The 17,733-nt window shown below is 39.7% G+C and overlaps 1 protein-coding gene across 5 annotated transcripts in view; it reads left to right on the top strand.

Moving 5' to 3' along the window:
- The window catches only part of TNRC6B (trinucleotide repeat containing adaptor 6B), a 251,856-nt gene that overhangs the window by 81,439 nt on the left and 152,684 nt on the right, over nt 1-17,733 (top strand). For all 5 annotated transcript variants that reach the window (XM_027595501.2, XM_027595502.2, XM_027595503.2 and 2 more), the window contains one exon: nt 12,189-12,256. In XM_027595501.2, coding sequence (XP_027451302.2) covers nt 12,189-12,256 — 68 coding nt within the window. The remainder of the gene's footprint in view (nt 1-12,188; nt 12,257-17,733) is intronic.

Raw genomic sequence — 17,733 nt, 5'->3', positions numbered from 1 at the left:
GGTGAGAAGGAGAAGCAGACTCCCCGCTGAGCAGGGAGCCCGATGCGGGACTCGATCCCGGGACTCCAGGATCATGACCTGAGCCGAAGGCAGTCGCTCAACCAACTGAGCCACCCAGGTGCCCAGAACTATAATGCTTCTAGTAGAAAATGTAGGAGAAAATCTGTGGTTAGGCAAAGATTTCTTAGATACCACAGCAAAAGCACAACCATTGAATTTTAAAAATTGATAAATTTCTGGGGCTCCTGTCTGGCTCAGTCATACAGTGTGTGACTCTTGATCTCAGGGTTGTAGATTTGAGCCCCACATTGGGTGTAGAGATAACTTAAAAATATTTTGGGAGCCCCTGGGTGGCCTAGTCAGTTAAGCATCCAACTCTTGGTCAGCTCAGGTCGTACTTTCAGTATCATGGGATCCAGCCCCATGTCGGGCTCTGCACTCAGCATGGGGTCTACTGAAGTTTCTCTCTCTCTCTCTAAAATAAAGCTTTAAAAATAAATAAAATCTTTTTAAAATAAATAAAAATTGATAAATTGAACTACATCAAAATTAAGAACTTCTGCTCTTTGAAAGATGCTGTTAATGAGAATGAAAAGATAGCCACAGACTGGGAGAAAATACATGAAAAGCATCTACCTGAATAAGGACTTGTATCTAGAATCTATTAAAAACTCTCAAAGCTCTATAATAGGGAAAAAAAAAATTCAAAAAACGAGCAAAGAATTGGAAGACATTTATTCAAAGAAGATATTCAAATGGCCAAGTAAGCCCCTGAAGAAATGCTCAACATCATTACTCATTAGGGAACTACAAACCAAAACCACAGTGACACACCACTTCATACCTGCTGGGATGGCTGCTCTCAAAGGGACAGATAGTAACAAGTGTGGGTGAGGATGTGGAAAAATTAGAACCCTTGGACACTGCTAGTGGAAATGGAAAATGGTGCAGCTGCTTTGAGCAACAGTTTGGTAGTCCTTCAAAAAGTTGAACATAGAGTTTATCACATGACCCAGCAGTTCCACTCCTGGGTATTCACCCAAGGGAAAGGAAAGCATGTGTCCACACAGAAATTTGTACACAAGTGTTTATAACAGCATTATCATAATAACAAAAAAGTGGAAATAATCCAAATGTCCCTCAGCTGATGCTTTAGATAAACAAAAGGGTATATCCGTATAACTGGATAGTATTCAGCAATAAAAGAAAATGAAGTACTGATATGTGCTGCAACAAGGATGAAATTTGAAAACATTATGCTCAGGGAAAGCAGACAGACACAAAACAGCACATATTGTATGACTTCACTTATACATGAAATGTCCAGAATAGGCAAATCTGTAGAGACAGAAGTAGATTAGCCATTATCTGGTGCTGGAAAGGAGGGTGAAGGGAGGACAAAATGGGGAGTGACTGGCAATAAGTACAAATTTCCTTTTTGAGATGATAGAAATGTTCTAGAATTGGATTGTGGTGATAATTGCACAATTCTGTAAATATATTAAAAGCCATTGAATTGTATACTTTCAACAGGTAAGCCTTATGGTATGTAAATTATATCTCAATAAAGATATTTAGGGGTGCCTGGCTGACTCATTTGGTAGAGCATGCAGCTCTTGATCTTGGGGTTGTGAGTTGAAGCCCCACATTGGGCATAGAGCTTACTTAAAAAAAAAAGAAAGAGAGAGAAATCTGCTTAAAAGAATGGTCAAAAATTTAAACAGCACTTTACCAGAGAATGGATGGCAAAAAGCTCATGAAAAGATGTTCAATGTCAATGTAATTAAAGTCATAATTAGAATGGGTAAAGTTAAAAAGACTTACCATACCAAGTGTTGGTGAGATACGAAGAACTGGAACCCTCATACACTGCTGGTAGGGAGATAAAATGCTGCAGCCACTTTGGAAAACAGAGACTTTTTCTTAAAAAGTTAAACATATAGCTACCATATGATCCAACTATTCCACTGTTAGAGGCTGAATTTTCCCTGTCCAGCCCTTGCCCCCAAATTCATATGTTGGAAGTCTTAACCCCCATTACCTGAGAATGTGACCTTGTTTGGAGTTAGGGTCTTTGCAGAGGTAATCAAATTAAAATAAGTCATTAGGGTGGGCCATAATACAGTGTGACTGGTGTCTTTTTTTTTTTTTAAGATTTTATTTCTTTATTTGAGAGAGAGAGAGAGAGAGCACAAGCAGGGGGAGGGGCAGAGGGAGAGGGAGAAGCAGACTCCCAGCTGAGCAGGGGAGCGTGACGTGGGGCTCAATCCCAGGACCCTGAGGTCATGACTTGAGCCCAAGGCAGACACTTAACCAACTAAGCCACCCAGGTGCCCCAACTAGTGTCTTTTTTAAAGGGGGAAATTTAGGGGCATGTGGGTGGCTCAGTCAGTTAGGCGCCTGCCTTGGGCTCAGGTCATGATCTCAGGGTCCTGGAATCAAGCCCCGCATTGGGCTCCTTGCTCAGCTGGGAGTCTGCATTTCCCTCTCCCTCTTCCCCTACCCCCTACTTCTGAATTCTCTCTCTCTCTCTCTCAAATAAGTGGAAAAATCTTTAAAAAAATAAAAAGGGGAAATTTACACATAGAGACACAAACAGAGGGAGAATGCCATGTGAACATGAAGGCTGCCCATCTGCAAGCCAAGGGGAGAGGCCTGGAAAAAATCCTTCCCTCACAGCCCTCTGAAGGAACCAGTGTCCTTCATGTCCCACTTCTAGCTTACAGGTCTGTGTGAGACAATAAGTTACTGTTACCGAAAGCACACAAGCTGTGGTAATTTGTCGTGGCATCCCTAGCAAACTGATATACCCTGCTAAGTACTAAGTATTTACCCAAAGAAAAAGAAAGCATACATCCATACAAAAACTTCCAAATGAATGTTTATAGCAGCTTTTTGTTATAGCCCAAATCTGGAAACAGCACAGCCATCCATCAACAGATGACTGGAAAACAAATTCTAGTAGATTCTATGCAGTGGAATAGTACTCAGCTGTAAAAGGGAAATGAACTACTGATACATGAAACTATGGATGAATTTCAAAGTAATTATGCTAATCAAAAGGAGCTAGATCAAAAAAAGAGTATGTCCTCTGTGATTCCATGTATATATACTCTAGAAAATGCAAAGTAATCTATAACGACAGCCTCCCTGGCTGCCCAGGGAGGGAGAGCAGGAGGGGACAATTGCTCATTTTTTAAATTTAAGGAAGTGCATAATGAAACTTTTAGGAGTGGCAAAAATGTTCATTTTCTTGATTGTGATGACAGTTTCATGGGTATATACATATGTTGGAATTTATCAAATAGAATACTCTAAATATATGCAATTTTATATATGTCAGTTATACCTCATAAAACTTAAATTTTCAAATAATTATTTTTATTTATTTTTTTAAAGATTTTATTTATTTGAGAGAGAGACATAGCAAGAGAGAGCACAAGCAGGAGGCAGAGGGAGAGGGGAAAGCAGACTCCCCGCTAAGCAGGAGCCCAATGGAAGGGCTCAATCCCAGGACCCTGGGATCATGACCTGAGCCAAAGGCAGACACTTAACTCACTGAGCCACCCAGGCGCCCTTCAAATAATTTTTTAAAGAAGGAGGCAACCAGCAAATATTTATTGGTGGCATTAAATAGAGCAGTTTTTTGTTTGTTTGTTTTTAGAGAGAGAGGTGGGAGAGGGGCAGAGGGAGAAAGAGAATCCTAAGCAGGCTCCACACCCAGCACAGAACCTGACATGGGGCTCCATCTCACGACCCTGAGATTATGACCTGAGCCAAAATCAAGAGTCAGACACTTAACAGACGGAGCCACCAAGGCATCCCAAATAGAGCAGTTTTGATAGAGGGGGAAAAAGAAGAGACAAAAGAGTTTTAAGAGTAGATCTGGACATGGTGAATTAAACCTAGTTATTAGTCTCTGCTCCCTTCTAAAACTCGACTGAAATTAGTTTAGCAAGCATAAATGATTTCAGCAAGCGTAAATCCACCAGAGAAATAAAGTGAATGGAAGAGGAGATGAAACAGATAAGAAATGCCAACAAAATTTTGGAAGCCAGAAAGCTTTTGGAGTGACACTGACAACAGCGGTGTTGGCTGAAGAATTTACAAGGAGCAAAGCCCAGGTATCCTGCCCTGCACATCCACAGATGGATAGCTGTCCCTCTCGTACCATGCAACGCTCAAGGTGGAGGGAAGGTATCTAACTCAAAGCAGAAAGATTCAGTCTAAGTCAATGATGTGAGACTGTGCCAGCTGTCTTCCCAAATTCAGTCCCAGAACACTGGAAACCAGACTTACATCAGTTGGGCTGAGAATTAAAGGGTACCTCTCTGGGTAACTGAACAGCCCAAGGGGTAAAAAAGGAATATATAGAAGCAGACACCTGACAGTTCTCCCAGTGAAATGGCCAGGTCCCCTCCTGATATCCAGGAAGCCAACCACAGGGCAAGCAACCTTCCCTCCCTTCGCCACATACAAAGAGCACTCCCAAGTTCTTTCCGACTTACCTCTTAAATATCAGTAGATAACCAAAAATGACCAGACATCTGATAAAAACCTATGACTGGAGGATAGTGACCAAAGCAAATATAAAAGAGGAACTTGGAGGAAACACGGTAATATAGGGAGCAGATAGCCATCTGTAAGCCAAGGGGAGAGGCCTGGAACAAATCCTTCCCTCACAGCCCTCCGAAGGAACCAGTGCCCTTTTTCATGTCCCACTTCTAGCTTCCAGGTCTGTGTGAGACACTAAATTGCTGTTACCGAAAGCACACGCGCTATGGTACTTTGTCATGGCATCCCTAGCAAACTGATATACACTGCTAAGTACTAAGTATTTACCCAAAGAAAAAGATCTATAATATTTTCAGAGATAAAAGATGGTATAATCATGGAATAAGAACAGGACTATTAAAAAAGAGTATTCAGAGAACAAGAAAGAGCTTTCAAAAATTAAGTTACAATAACAGAAATTCTTTTAAAAATTAGAAGTATGGAAGGTGAAGGTGAGAGAATCTCCAGAAAGTGAAAGAAAAAGAGAGGTACAAGTGGAGAGAAAAGAAGAAAATTTATGGATTAATGCCGAAAATTCAACACTGAATAAGGAATTCCTGGAGGGGATAAAATTATCAAAATAAGTAGAGAAACTGTCCTAAACCTGAAGAGCCTGAGTTTCTAGATTGCAAGTACCTACCCAGAAGCTCAATTAAAAAAAAAAAAAATACTTAGTGGGTTTGCATTTGTGGAACACAGAGGAGAAATAAAAGACCCTAAAAGTTTCTGGAGAAGAAACAGGTTATATCCAAAACATTAGAATTTAGAATTCTTGTGAAATTTCTGTATCACAACTCTGCGAACTAGAAGACACTGCAGCATCACTTCAAAATTGTGGAGGGAAAAAGGTTTACTAACTTGAACTTCTGATTCGATTATCTATGTGGGTAAAAAAAAAATCAGTTATATATATGGATAAAATAAGGACATTTTAGTCATGCAAGATCTCAAAAAATTTACTTCCCATATACCTTTTATCAGGAAGTCACTGGAATATATGCTCCACCTAAACCAGGGAGTAAACCATAAAAGAGGAAGACAAAGAATCTGGGGAACAGATGCTCCAAGGTAGGAGAGACAGCCAGGAATTTCAGAGATGAAGGGGAAGAGACATCCTTGGCAAAGTGTCAGCTCTTGAGTGGCCTAGAGTGCAAACAATCTAGACTGGAACAGGAGAAAACCCCTGAGGAATGTCTCCAAGACTGGAATGAAATTGATAGATTACCTGAAGTGTTTGAATTTATTAGGAGGAGATTTACAGCTCTTTTGGAGAGTTTGAGGATGAATTAGTGAAAAATACATAATAAATACTACCCCTCCAAATTGAAAGAAAGTATAAGAAGAGAAAGTAGAAATTGTTAGTTCCAGGGAAAACAAAAAATTGTACAAGAAAAGTAAATTTAATTATACTATTCCGTATGATTCAGCTATATCTATTATTCACTTAGTAACAGCACTATTAGCGCTGAATATTTGAACAAATGTGGTGACTTAAATTGGGAGAATGGGGAAGGAGAGGTCCAAGGGCGGGGCAGCAGAGGAGAGTGCTATTTTTTGTTTATAAGCCTGGTGGTATTATTTGACTTTTAAAATCATATAGGGGCGCCTGAGTGGCTCTGTCGGTTGTCTGCCTTCTGCTCAGGTCATGATCTCAGGGTCCTGGGATCAAGCCCTGAGTTGGCCTCCCTGCTCAGTGGGGAGTCTGCTTCTCTCTCTCTCTCTGCCCCTCCTCCCATGCTCCCCCCCTCAAATAAAATCTTTAAAAAAATAAAATCATATATCTGTTACTTCAATAACAATCAATCAACCAATGTTTTACCAGATCAGTGATGAGAACATGGAAGTAATTGAGTATAGTTCAATCTCTTAATAATTTGGATAGTAAAAGGAAGGGTAAAAACAGGAGGATATTTGGAGGGTATCACAAAGCCAAAAATAATTTTTCAGAATAGAAGAGATTATAAAGTATTTGTCAGTTGAGGGGATGGATTTACTGGAAAGGAAGAAAGATTTCCTTAGACAGTAAGGTCCTAGAGGAGATGGTATGGTGTAGGTCATACATTTAGAATACAAGTGGTGAGGGGAGCCTGGCAGAGCAGTAGAATGGGGGAAAATGGGTGAAGATGCAGATTCATCTGCATAATCCCGACGAGAAGAAACCAAGGGCATTGTTTGAGATAGGCTTTCAGGATAATCTTCAGAAAGGCCAGACTAGGGAGGATGCCTAATGGATGGGTTTGGAATCTTGGAGGAGAGTGGAGAAGGTACAGAATGAATGAGTGAAGAATGTGATGTAGGTCAGACATTCATTCAGTTTTTCAGCCCAGTGCTTAGCACACAGAAGGCATTTAGAAGGTATGCTGAATGAATGACCAACAAGAAGGGTTGTGTTAGATTCTGGGATGCACAAAGATTACATTGTTTCTCTCCAAGACTCACCAGCAGACACTAAATGGGTGAACAAAGGATCACAGCTGCTTGTTGGGCCTTGCAGGGTAAGTGGGAAGGAGCACCTTGGGAAGTTCCCAGGAGGAAGTGCTAGTTGTCAGAAATGCCTCCTAGAAAAAATAACGATTGAACCAGTCTTTGAAGGCTGAACAGAAGTTCACCAGAAAGACAGGATGAAGAAGGGCCTTCCAGGCCAGGTGCTGACATGTGAGCACTGAGTGGAAGTTAATTGGCGTAAGGTTGAAAGGGAACCAGTTTTGTAACTTTCTCCAGCTATGCTCTGTATTCCCGGAGCAGAGGAGAAAAAGTTAAGGGATTGGTAGGGCAGAGATATCCTAAAAACAAGTCGGTGTTGAGCAAATCTAGGGCACTAAGGAGAAAAATCACTGATATGCTTGTCAGGGGAGCCTCTAAATAGACACTGAGGACAAACAGCAGAACTAGAAGTTAGAGTGACTCTTCCCGGGTTCAGACGGAGGGAGGGAGTGCAAGAGGAGCTTGTGGCCTGAATCGTATTTCAGAATTGAGGGACCTTGGTGTGGAGCAGCTTGGGTCCTGCCCGTTCCCCAGCTGAATCAGGAAGGAGGAAAGTCGCCTGCGTAGGGTTGGTTTAGTGTGTCTGACTCCTTCACGCTGTGTCAGGCGCCCTTCCCATATCCTTGCATTGCTTTCTCCCACTGTATGGTCATGAGTTTTGTCTTTTTTTAATTGGAGTAGAGTCAGCACACAGCATTACATTAGTTTCAGGTGATCCTACAGGTCTGTACATTATGCTGTTATGGTTATGAAATTATGCTCACCACAAGTGTAGCTACCATCTGTCACCATACAATGCTGGTAACTGGTTTTTGTTTGTCTTTCTCAATAATCTGCAAGCTTTTTGAGGGCACGACTATCTTCTTCACCTTTATCTCAGCCCAGCACCTAGTGTATAATATGTGCTGAGTAAATGTTTGTTGAATGAATGAATGGTAGTGGGAGAAAGGTGAAGACATGGTATAAATTTTATATATAAAAATCTTGAGGGGCACCTGGAGGCTCAGTCAGTTAAGCTTCCAACTCTTGATCTCAGCTCAGGTCTTGATCTCAGGGTTGAGTTTAAGCCCCGAATGGAGATCCACACTGGGCATGGAGCCTATTTAAAAAAAAAAAAAATCTTGAAACTCCTGCAAATGAAGTCAAGGGGGAGGAGTGGTGGAGATCATCAAATCAAGTCCAAAAGTGTTCATGAAATTTGTAGAAAAGAAAGAAGGATGGGAAGGGACTGGAAGTGGAAAGTGAGAAAAACAGGAAGTGGCAATAAGGAGCAGTGATCTTTCTGGACTGTTTTTATTGCCCTCTGATGTGATGGAGACTGAGAAAAGTTGTGAACCCTGCTGCAGGAGATGGTGTCTTCTGGGGAAAGGCATTTGAATTGGCACTTAAAGGAATGAGGAGGAATTTGAACTGTATGTGGGCAGAAGGCCAGGGCTTCTAGGCAAGAGCAAACAGTACATGTAAATGTACAGGGATTAAGGAGTTGTATGCCCCACCAGGGGTTCAGAGTGGGTGAGGCAGAGGCAGATGAAAAGATTGTTTGGACAAACGAACTGAATTTTTATCCCTCAGAGTAGGTGATGGAGCACCACTGAAGAATTTCAAGGAGAACAATGCAATAAGATTTGCATTTACAAAGCCCACTTGATGGAAGTGGTTTGGAGGATGTATTAAAATGAGATGGGACCCAGAAGCACAAAGACCAATGAGAAGCTTATGTAGTAGTGAGATTTAGAGAAGCTGGCTTTTAACTATGGCAGTTAAAGAGAATAAAGAAGGGGTGATGGATATGAGGGCTATTGAAGAGGTAAAAGCCGTAATACTTGGTGATTAGTAGGATGTGGGGTTAAGGAGGGAACCTTAGATTCTTGTGTGATGACAAGTTTCCCCTGCTATCTGAAGGTAGAGCTTTCCTATGAAATCTTTTGTAAGTCCAAATGTTTCATAAAACCAAGAAACAATGACCATTTCTTTATATGGAAAAATCTTGGCGTATTCCCAAACCCAGAGAATAACCTCTCCTAGGCTTTTCTGATGCTTTAGGACACATCTTGCTAACGGATGCTCAAAATAACTCAAGATAAAGCACAGATGCTCACAAAGTTCCAAGCCCTGGCGTCTGGATGCTGGGATGCTGAGTGTAGTCCCAGGGAAGGAGCTTGGTGGTGCCCCTCTCGCTGCTCAGGGTTCACATGCCTCTATAACGGCTGGCTGCAAAACCAACACTGAATGCTACTTTGCTTTTTGCCTTTTTTTGTAAAAAAGCAAAAATCCTCTTCAGATTTTTTTTTTTTTTTTGGTTCACAAAACTAGGTATTAACATAGGTCTTCTGTAGAAGTGAAGTGGTATAACACAGACTTTCAGAAAGTGGGGAATACCTGTATAGATTTCCTGTTTGAGGATCTTAGTGAATGATGGTACCATTTGCAGAGATAGGGGATATAATAAAGGAGAAGAAATTTGAGGACAACAATGATGTTTCATTTTGGAACTTATTGGGCCATCCAAGTGAAGAAGACTAGTATGCATAACATGGGGGCTGGAGTTAAAGATTGGGAGCACACATGGAGGAGATTGTCAAAGCGGCGGGTTCTTCGACCTTCTCATTATTATTGTATTTAATTAGAAAATGATTATAGATAAGCCTTTTTTAAAAAAAAGCAACTACTAAGCAGAGGCCAAGGTACACAATTTAGAGCTCTTTTTTTTTTTTTTTAGAGCTCTTTAATTGGAGAGAATTTTTAAAGATGAAGGATCAAGAAATTTCTATAACATATAAATGAGAGAATAGTCATTCTTGTCTTTAAGAAAATGATTGATGCTTGAGTTTGCAAGAAGCTTAACAAATTTAAACAGTTTGTCACCTGCTTTTCCTAATTAAGGCATAACATTTATGTAGTTAAGTGTATAAAATGCCCAACACAGTAATTTTTAAAAACATACGTATACACTCCTGTAACACAGCCTGGTCATCTCTGGCTCCTCATAAGTTTTCCTCTGCAATCCTGTTTTTTTCTTCTAGAGTTTTTACATCCTAAGTGTAAACTTAGGATGGGAGAATCCTCCCTCTCCTTGGCTAAGTCCCATAGGCTGCAGAGTCAGGAATTTCCTAAGAATAAAGTCAAAACCTGGTTTGAATTTTACAGTATGCACAGTGTGTGTCTTTAATTATTCTTGTGTATGCTTCCTCCAGTTTCTTTAATGGAAATTACGAACACCTCTTTACTTTTCTGTCCTTTTTGAAACTTAGCCTCTTAATATTGTCCCATCTTCTCTAGCATTCTTGAGAAATGAAGACTGGAGAAGACAACTGGAAAGCCTTGTGTTTTCTTTGGTTTCATTGTGGTGTGTGTGTCTATGTTACTGTTGTCTGTCTTCCAGATTATTAGGTCCTATAACTATTTTTCTAAATTGGGAATAGTCCTATCTCCTTCCTTGAATACATCCGTTTGATTTTTTTTAAGTTAACGCCTTTTGGGAGAGTTTTCATAGGACTCATAGACAATCTCCATTTATGGAGGTAGCTCTGTCTCTGTCACTGATCTTCCAGATCAATAAACCATTTGGAATAGTAAAATGCTTTTTTCCCCCTTTGATATTTGTATTGAGAAATAAACCATACATATATAAAAGAAAGAAATACATAGTTAAAAGAATAATTATAAAGCAAACACCCATATACCTACTACACCGGCCAAGAAGTAGACCACAGGCATACCCCCAGGACCCTGCATATGCCCCTGCCTAAGACAATCACTAGCCTAAATTTTGTATGTCATTTATTTTTTAAAAATAGTTTTTAGGGGTGCCTGGGTGGCTTAGGTGGTTAAGCATCTGCCTTCAGCTTGGGTCATGATCCCAGGGTCCTGGGATCGAGCCCTGCATCAGGTTCCCTGCTCAGCGGGGAGCCTGCTTCTCCCTCTCCTTCTCCTGCTCCCCCTGCTTGTGCTCTCTCACTTTCTCTGTCAAATAAATGAATAAAATCTTTAAAAATAATAATAAAATAGTTTTTTAAAACTATATAAAGGGACGCCAGGCTCAGTTGGTTGAGCGACTACTTTCGGCTCAGGTCATGATCCTGGAGTCCCAGGGTCGAAACCCACATCGGGCTCCCTGCTCAACGGGGAGTCTGCTTTTCCCCTGACTCTCCCCTGTCTTGTGCTTTCTCTCTCTCACAAATAAGTAAAATCTTTAAAAAATAAAAACTATATATACGCACATACACGTCTATATACATGCGCATATATGCAGTTTTAAAATGTGTATATTTGAACATTATATAATGAAATTATACTGTGTGTGTGTTCTTCTGTGATTTGCTTTTTCACCCAGTATTGTGTTTTTGTAACTCACCTAGGTTGCGGTGTGTAGCTATAGTTCATTCGTTTTCATATAGTATAGTGTTCTGTCATCTGAAAACACCATAGTATATTTATTTATTTTACTATTGATGGATGTTCGTTCTGGGTTTTTTTCCTGTTAAAAATAATTCTACAAAAATATTTTTATGTATGTGTAAAAGTTTCTCTAGAGTATTTATCTATAAGTGCAACCACTAGTTTGTACAGTAAATACATAGTCAAATGTACCAGATAGTGGTAAACTTTTTGAAAAGTAGTTGTACCAATTTTTCTTCCCACCAGGAGTAGATGAGCATTGCTATTACTCCGTATCCTTCCCAACACTTGGTATTGCCCAATTTTTTAATTTTAGCTAACCTGGTAGTTGTGAAATGGTATCTCTTTGTGGTTTTAATTTGCATTTTCCTGGTTGACATGAGATTGAATATCTTCTCATTTGTGCATCCTCTTCAGTAAAATTCCTACTTGGTTATTTTGTAAAATATTCTGGTACATTGTTTTTTTCTTATTGATTAATAGCACCTCTTTATTATATTCTGGATGTTAATTTTTTGTTACAAGTATGTGAGTTGCAAGTCAACATGCTTCCTTTTCTGTTCCACAAATCTAGTCAGTCAAGGAGAGATGCCTTGAGCAAACCTGGAGATTGAAAGGCACTGGCCCAGGCTTCTGGACCAGGCAGTAGCGTGCAGTGGCCATGTGGTTCTGCACAGGGCAGGCCCTGGAACTTTGAATGAGTTTCATCTTAGTTACCGACTACTGCTGACCTGTGGTGCTTGCCTTTGCAGGTGGAACAGGAGGATTTTGTAATGGAAGGGCATGGCAAGACTCCACCTCCTGGTGAAGAAAGCAAACAGTGAGTCACAGTTTATTTAAAAAGGGTCCTATTACAGATCTTCAGAAGTACTTTGGTTAAACATGCTGAGAGCATGTTTGCAGAGGATGTATACGTTGGGCACATTGTGGAACTCACCAGTTGCTTTGGTGGCTGTTAATGCATTGCTTCTGTTTATAGATAGACTAACTGGAGGGACAAGAAAGTTGGCTTTGTAGTTTTTCAGACTTGGCTAATCAAAATTTATGTTACACTTTAGCAAAGGCTTTAAGGCTCAGGATGTTCCAAACTGAACTAATTCAGTCTGTTTGATTTCCAGAGAAGGTTTAAGATGGTATATCCTTTTCTGAGCTATGTCTTTATGAAAGGCACTAAGTGAATAGATTGTTTCCCTGCATTCCAAGTGTGAATTTATTTGAATAGTACTTCTTGAAATTCTGTTTCATTTAGTTATTTATACTTCTGTTTTCTGTTTAAATAACAATTTGTTTCCCTAAAGGAACAGGAATCATAAATAATATAACTTAGCCAACATTCTAAATAATTCAGGATCTCTCCCCTGACTTCTTAAAGAGTGATCAGTTTTAAGTCTGAAATTGGGAGTCCTCGGAGTAGCTTTTTGGTGACCATGAGCAGATTTTTCTCCTCCCTTTGCCATAGAACTTGAAAAACTGTGTTGCAGAGAAGACTGGTGTTTCATATGCCATTTTAAAGGAGGCATAGTAAAAGCTGGCCTGAAGTGTTGACATAACTTCTTTTATTCAGACAGTAGCCTCCTAAGCTAAATGGGACAGCAATTCGTGGAATTTACTGAAAATCTGTAGAAAGAAACTCCTCTCTCTCATCTTTTTTTTTTCCCTAGAAAATAGTTTATTTTTGGTCTGTCTTAGGAAAATGATGTCTCCATAACCCTTAGGAATGAATTATGCAGAATACGCTGTGCTGCCACAAGGCCAGGTTCATTAAAGGAGAATGTTTGTCTTGTATTTGTTGTGAATGGAAACCAGGATATTTTCACAGCTGGTTTAATTTGCTAACCAGGCAGTTTTAAAAATAGCTTACAGTATAAATCCTAACTTTGCTGTATTCTGTCAAACGCACTTATATTCTACATGGGCTCATGGAATCATTTCATCTTTGTCAAAGTAGAATGCCAAACATCGAGTCCCAGTGGAATTACAGAAACAGTTCAGGTATTTCTCCCCATCCTCTTGCCCACTCCCCCAACCTCACACTCTGGGCAAAGGTCTTATAATATAAGAATTATAGCTCCCATTTGATGAGGGTTTTCTGTGCACAAGGTACTTTGCTTAGATGCTGTGAGTGTTATTTCCATTCATGACAGTGTACCATTTTACTCAAGAGATTGTGGTAGGTAACTTGTCCAAGGGAATGCAGCTTGAAATGGAAGTTAGGATTTGAACCTGGATCTTTCTGACATTAAAGTGTTTTATACTATCTCCTCAACACAAATCCTTTGCCAGCCTTCGGAGCTGTGTTCCCAAAAAGTACTGTGGTTAGCAAAACCATGCCAGTGTTAAGATCAAAGTCTCATGGATAAGAGGGAATTGGGGGAAGCAATGAAAATGACATTAAACCTATTTTTAAAGCACAGATGAAAGTTCTGTTCTCCAGAGGGTATCCATTTCCCAAGCAAACTAGTCTTTATCTTTAAAAACCTGCTCCAGTAACCCCTATCCTGTATCAGCCTCTTTAGGTATTCAGAAGGTATCACTGGGGCAGATTCTCCCACAAGTTTTGTGTTATACAAATAGTGTTCTTTTAGAGAGCTTCAGATAGCCCTGTGGACTTGTGTTGTGTCCTTAACTTGTTTTGTTTTCATGAGTCTCATACTGCCTTTTCACAGATGAATCCTGTTTTGTTTTGTTTTGTTTCTGGTTTTGTATTGTTTTTCTTCCTGAGCCTGGTCTGCTGTCATATATTGAAATGGTAAAGCAGAAATGACTCTTCTCACTAGATGCTCCTCCCATAGACCTGTCTACCTCTTCTGTGGGAGTGGGGAGCAAAGGCAATGTGTCCTTTTGGTTGAGGCAACAAAAATAAAAACATAATGATCATCATCATTATCATTATTACTATTATTATTATTATTTTGGTATCTCAGAACTGCAGTTGGCAGAGGATGATTGAATCTGGTTAGTAGGATCTAGGAACTGAATACTACATTCTAGATCCTAGAAGTGTACACATTGCCAAATGACTTGTGAAATTCCCACTTATTCTTTAATTTTTTTAGTGATAAAAATAACACAATTGGCTCTTGAACTACACAATTTTGAAATGAGCAAGTCCATTTATACATGTCATTTTTTTAAGTTTATTTATTTTTAGTAATCTCTACACCCAACATAGGGCTCGAACTTACAACCCCAAGATCAAGAGTTGCATGCTTTTCTGCCTGAGCCAGACAAATATGGGACAGTGCTGAAAATGTACTTTCTTTTTCTTATGATTTTAAAACATTTTCTTCATTAAATTCTACTCTTGAAACCCATATTACACTTTGGTTTTTGTTTGTTTGTTTTTGTTTTTTTTAAGTAGGCTCCACACACAGCATGGAGCCCAATGCGGGGCTTGAACTCACAACCCTGAGATCAGGAGATGGAAACTTAACTGATTGAGCCACCCAAGTGCCCCTACACTATACATGTTAACGAACTAAAATTTAAATAAAAACTCGAAACAAAACAAAAAATAAAACATTTTCGGGGCACCTGGGTGGTTCAGTTGGTTAAGCGTCTGCCTTCAGCTCAGGTCATGAACCCCAGGTCCTGGGAGTGAGCCCCGCATCAGGCTCCCTGCTCAGCGAGGAACCTGCCTCTCCCTCTCCATCTGCCACTCCCCCTGCTTGTGCTCTCTCGCTCTCTCTGTGTCAAATAAATAAATGAAATCTTTAAAAATCAATCAATAAAACATTTTCTTTTCTCTAGCATATTTATTGTAAGAATACAGTTCTTATAGCTGTATAATCTGAATAAACTATATAATCATAATATAATTCATACCACATACAAAATAGGTATTAATTGACTTTATGGTATCAGTAAGGTTTTCTTTTTTTTTAAAGATTTTATTTATTTATTTGAGAGAGAGAATGAGGGAGAGAGCACATGAGAGGGGATAGGGTCAGAGGGAGAAGCAGACTCCCCGCTGAGCAAGGAGCCTGACGCGGGACTTGATCCCGGGACTTCAGGATCATGACCTGAGCCAAAGGCAGTCGCTTAACCAACTGAGCCACCCAGGCGCCCCATCAATAAAGTTTTCAATCAACAGTAGGCTATTCATAGTTAAGTTTTGGGGGAGTCAGAAATAATTTGCAGATTTTTAACTGTGTGGGGGAGTCAGCACCCCAACCCCCATGTTGTTCAAGGGGCAACTGTACATGCTTGTCATAAAACATTCAAATGGTATATATAGAAAGAGAAATAAAAATGAGACTCTTCTTTTACCCTTCTTCCCCTCCTAATCTTTGTAAACACTTTCTCTATATTTTGTTTTATTTTATATATATATATATATATATATATTTTTTTTTTTTTAATTAAGTAGGCTCCACACCCAATGTGGGGCTGGAACTCAAAACCCTGAGATCAAGAGTTGCACACTCTACCATCTGAGCCAGCCAGGCACCCCATTTTCTGTATATCTTTTTTTATTTTGAAGATTTTTTATTTATTTATTTGACAGAGACACAGCGGGAGAGGGAACACAAGCAGGGGGAGTGGGAGAGGGAGAAGTAGGCTTCCCGCGGAACAGGGAGCCCGATGTGGGACTTGATCCCAGGACCCCGGGAGCATGACCTGAGCTGAAGGCAGACGCTTAACGACTGAGCCACCCAGGGGCCCCATTTTCTGTATATCTTAAAACAACTAAATAGAGGTTTTTTTTCCCAGTATAATTCTTCTATCACTTTTTTAATTTGGCATCTTTCATAGCCTATTTCATTCTCTTAAACATCTGCACGACATTCTGTTGAATGGATGGACTATAATCATTCTTCTAGATAGTAGATATTTCAGTGGTCTCTACTTCTATGATTATTACAAATAATATTTTATTGAACATCCTTATTCTTATATCTTTATTCACAGATATATTTCTGTAGAATAAATTTCTAGAGATGAAGCTCTTGGTTCATGGGATGGTTTTTTGTTTGTTTGGTTGGGTTTTTTTTTTTTTTTTTCATGGAGGTAGCTGCTAGCAAACTGCCTTCTAAAGAAGTTATACCCAGGATGCCTTCCATCAACAGTGTATGAGAATGCCCATTTCTCCTCGCCTTTGGTGACAATAAAATTATTTATCCTTAAATTTTTGCCGCTCTAATAATTTATTGTGTGTGTGTTGTTTTATTTATGTATTTATTTAAGATTATTTATTTATTAAAAAAAAGATTATTTGTTTATTTATTTAACAGAGATAGAGAGAGAGCACAAGTAGGCAGAGCAGCAGACAGAGGGAGAGGGGGAAGCAGGTTTCCTGCCGAGCAGGGAGCCCGATGTGGGGCTCGATCTTAGGACCCTGGGATCATGACCTGAGCCGAAGGCAGCTGCTTAACTGACTGAGCTGCCCAGGCGCCCCTGTTGTTGTTTTATTAAAGTAATCTCTGCACCGAACATGGGGCTTGAACTCACAATCCCAAGATCAAAAGTCATGTGTTCACTCACTGAGCTAGCCAAGCACCCCTAATATTTTATAGTTTTTAATTTGCACTTTTCTGCCTACTAATGAGATGGAATATCTTTTGTTAGTTTATTAGCCATAGATTTTTAAGTTTTATGTATCGCTTATTTGCATATTATTCCCATTTTTCTATTGGATTGTTTGTTTTGATAGCTTTGTAGGAGCCCTTTATAAAATATAAATATTAACCTTTGTCTTTTGAGATATTTTAAATATTTTCTCCTTATCTTTATCTTTTAGCATTGGGATATCTTTCATACTAATAAACTTAAAACATTTTTATGTGGTAAAATCAGCCTTTATAGCTTCTATATTTTGTGCTTGCTGAGAGAAGTTGTCCCTACCCTAATGTAATAAAATACCTTAGTTTTCCTGCTTTATTTTTTATCTTTACATCTTTAAAAAAAATTGTTTTTAAGATTTTATTTATTTCAGAGAGAGCATGTGCATGAGCGGGGGTGGGGGGGAGAGATGGGGCAGAGGCAGAGGTAGAGGCAGACTCCCCACTGAGCAGGGAGCCCAATGCGGGGCTTGATCCTAGGACCCCGGGATCATGACCTGAGCCGGAGGCAGATGCTTAACCAGCTGAGCCACCGAGGCGCCCCTTTACCTTTACATCTTCATTGAACCTGGTACTCATTTCTGTGTATGATGTGAGGCAGAGACCTAAATTTTTTTCCAAAGTGATTTCCAAAACGGCTCTCATTCAATGATCTCAGTTCGTATGAATAGCCTACTTCATTTATGGCGGCAGATGGAACACAGGGATAATAGAACGTCAGGGTCATAGAGCAAAT

Source organism: Zalophus californianus, chromosome 9 (assembly GCF_009762305.2).
Source record: "Zalophus californianus isolate mZalCal1 chromosome 9, mZalCal1.pri.v2, whole genome shotgun sequence".
Classification (NCBI taxonomy): Eukaryota; Metazoa; Chordata; class Mammalia; order Carnivora; family Otariidae; genus Zalophus; species Zalophus californianus.
Note: the sequence above shows the minus strand (reverse complement) of the source record. Positions and strands in the feature narration are given on the sequence as shown.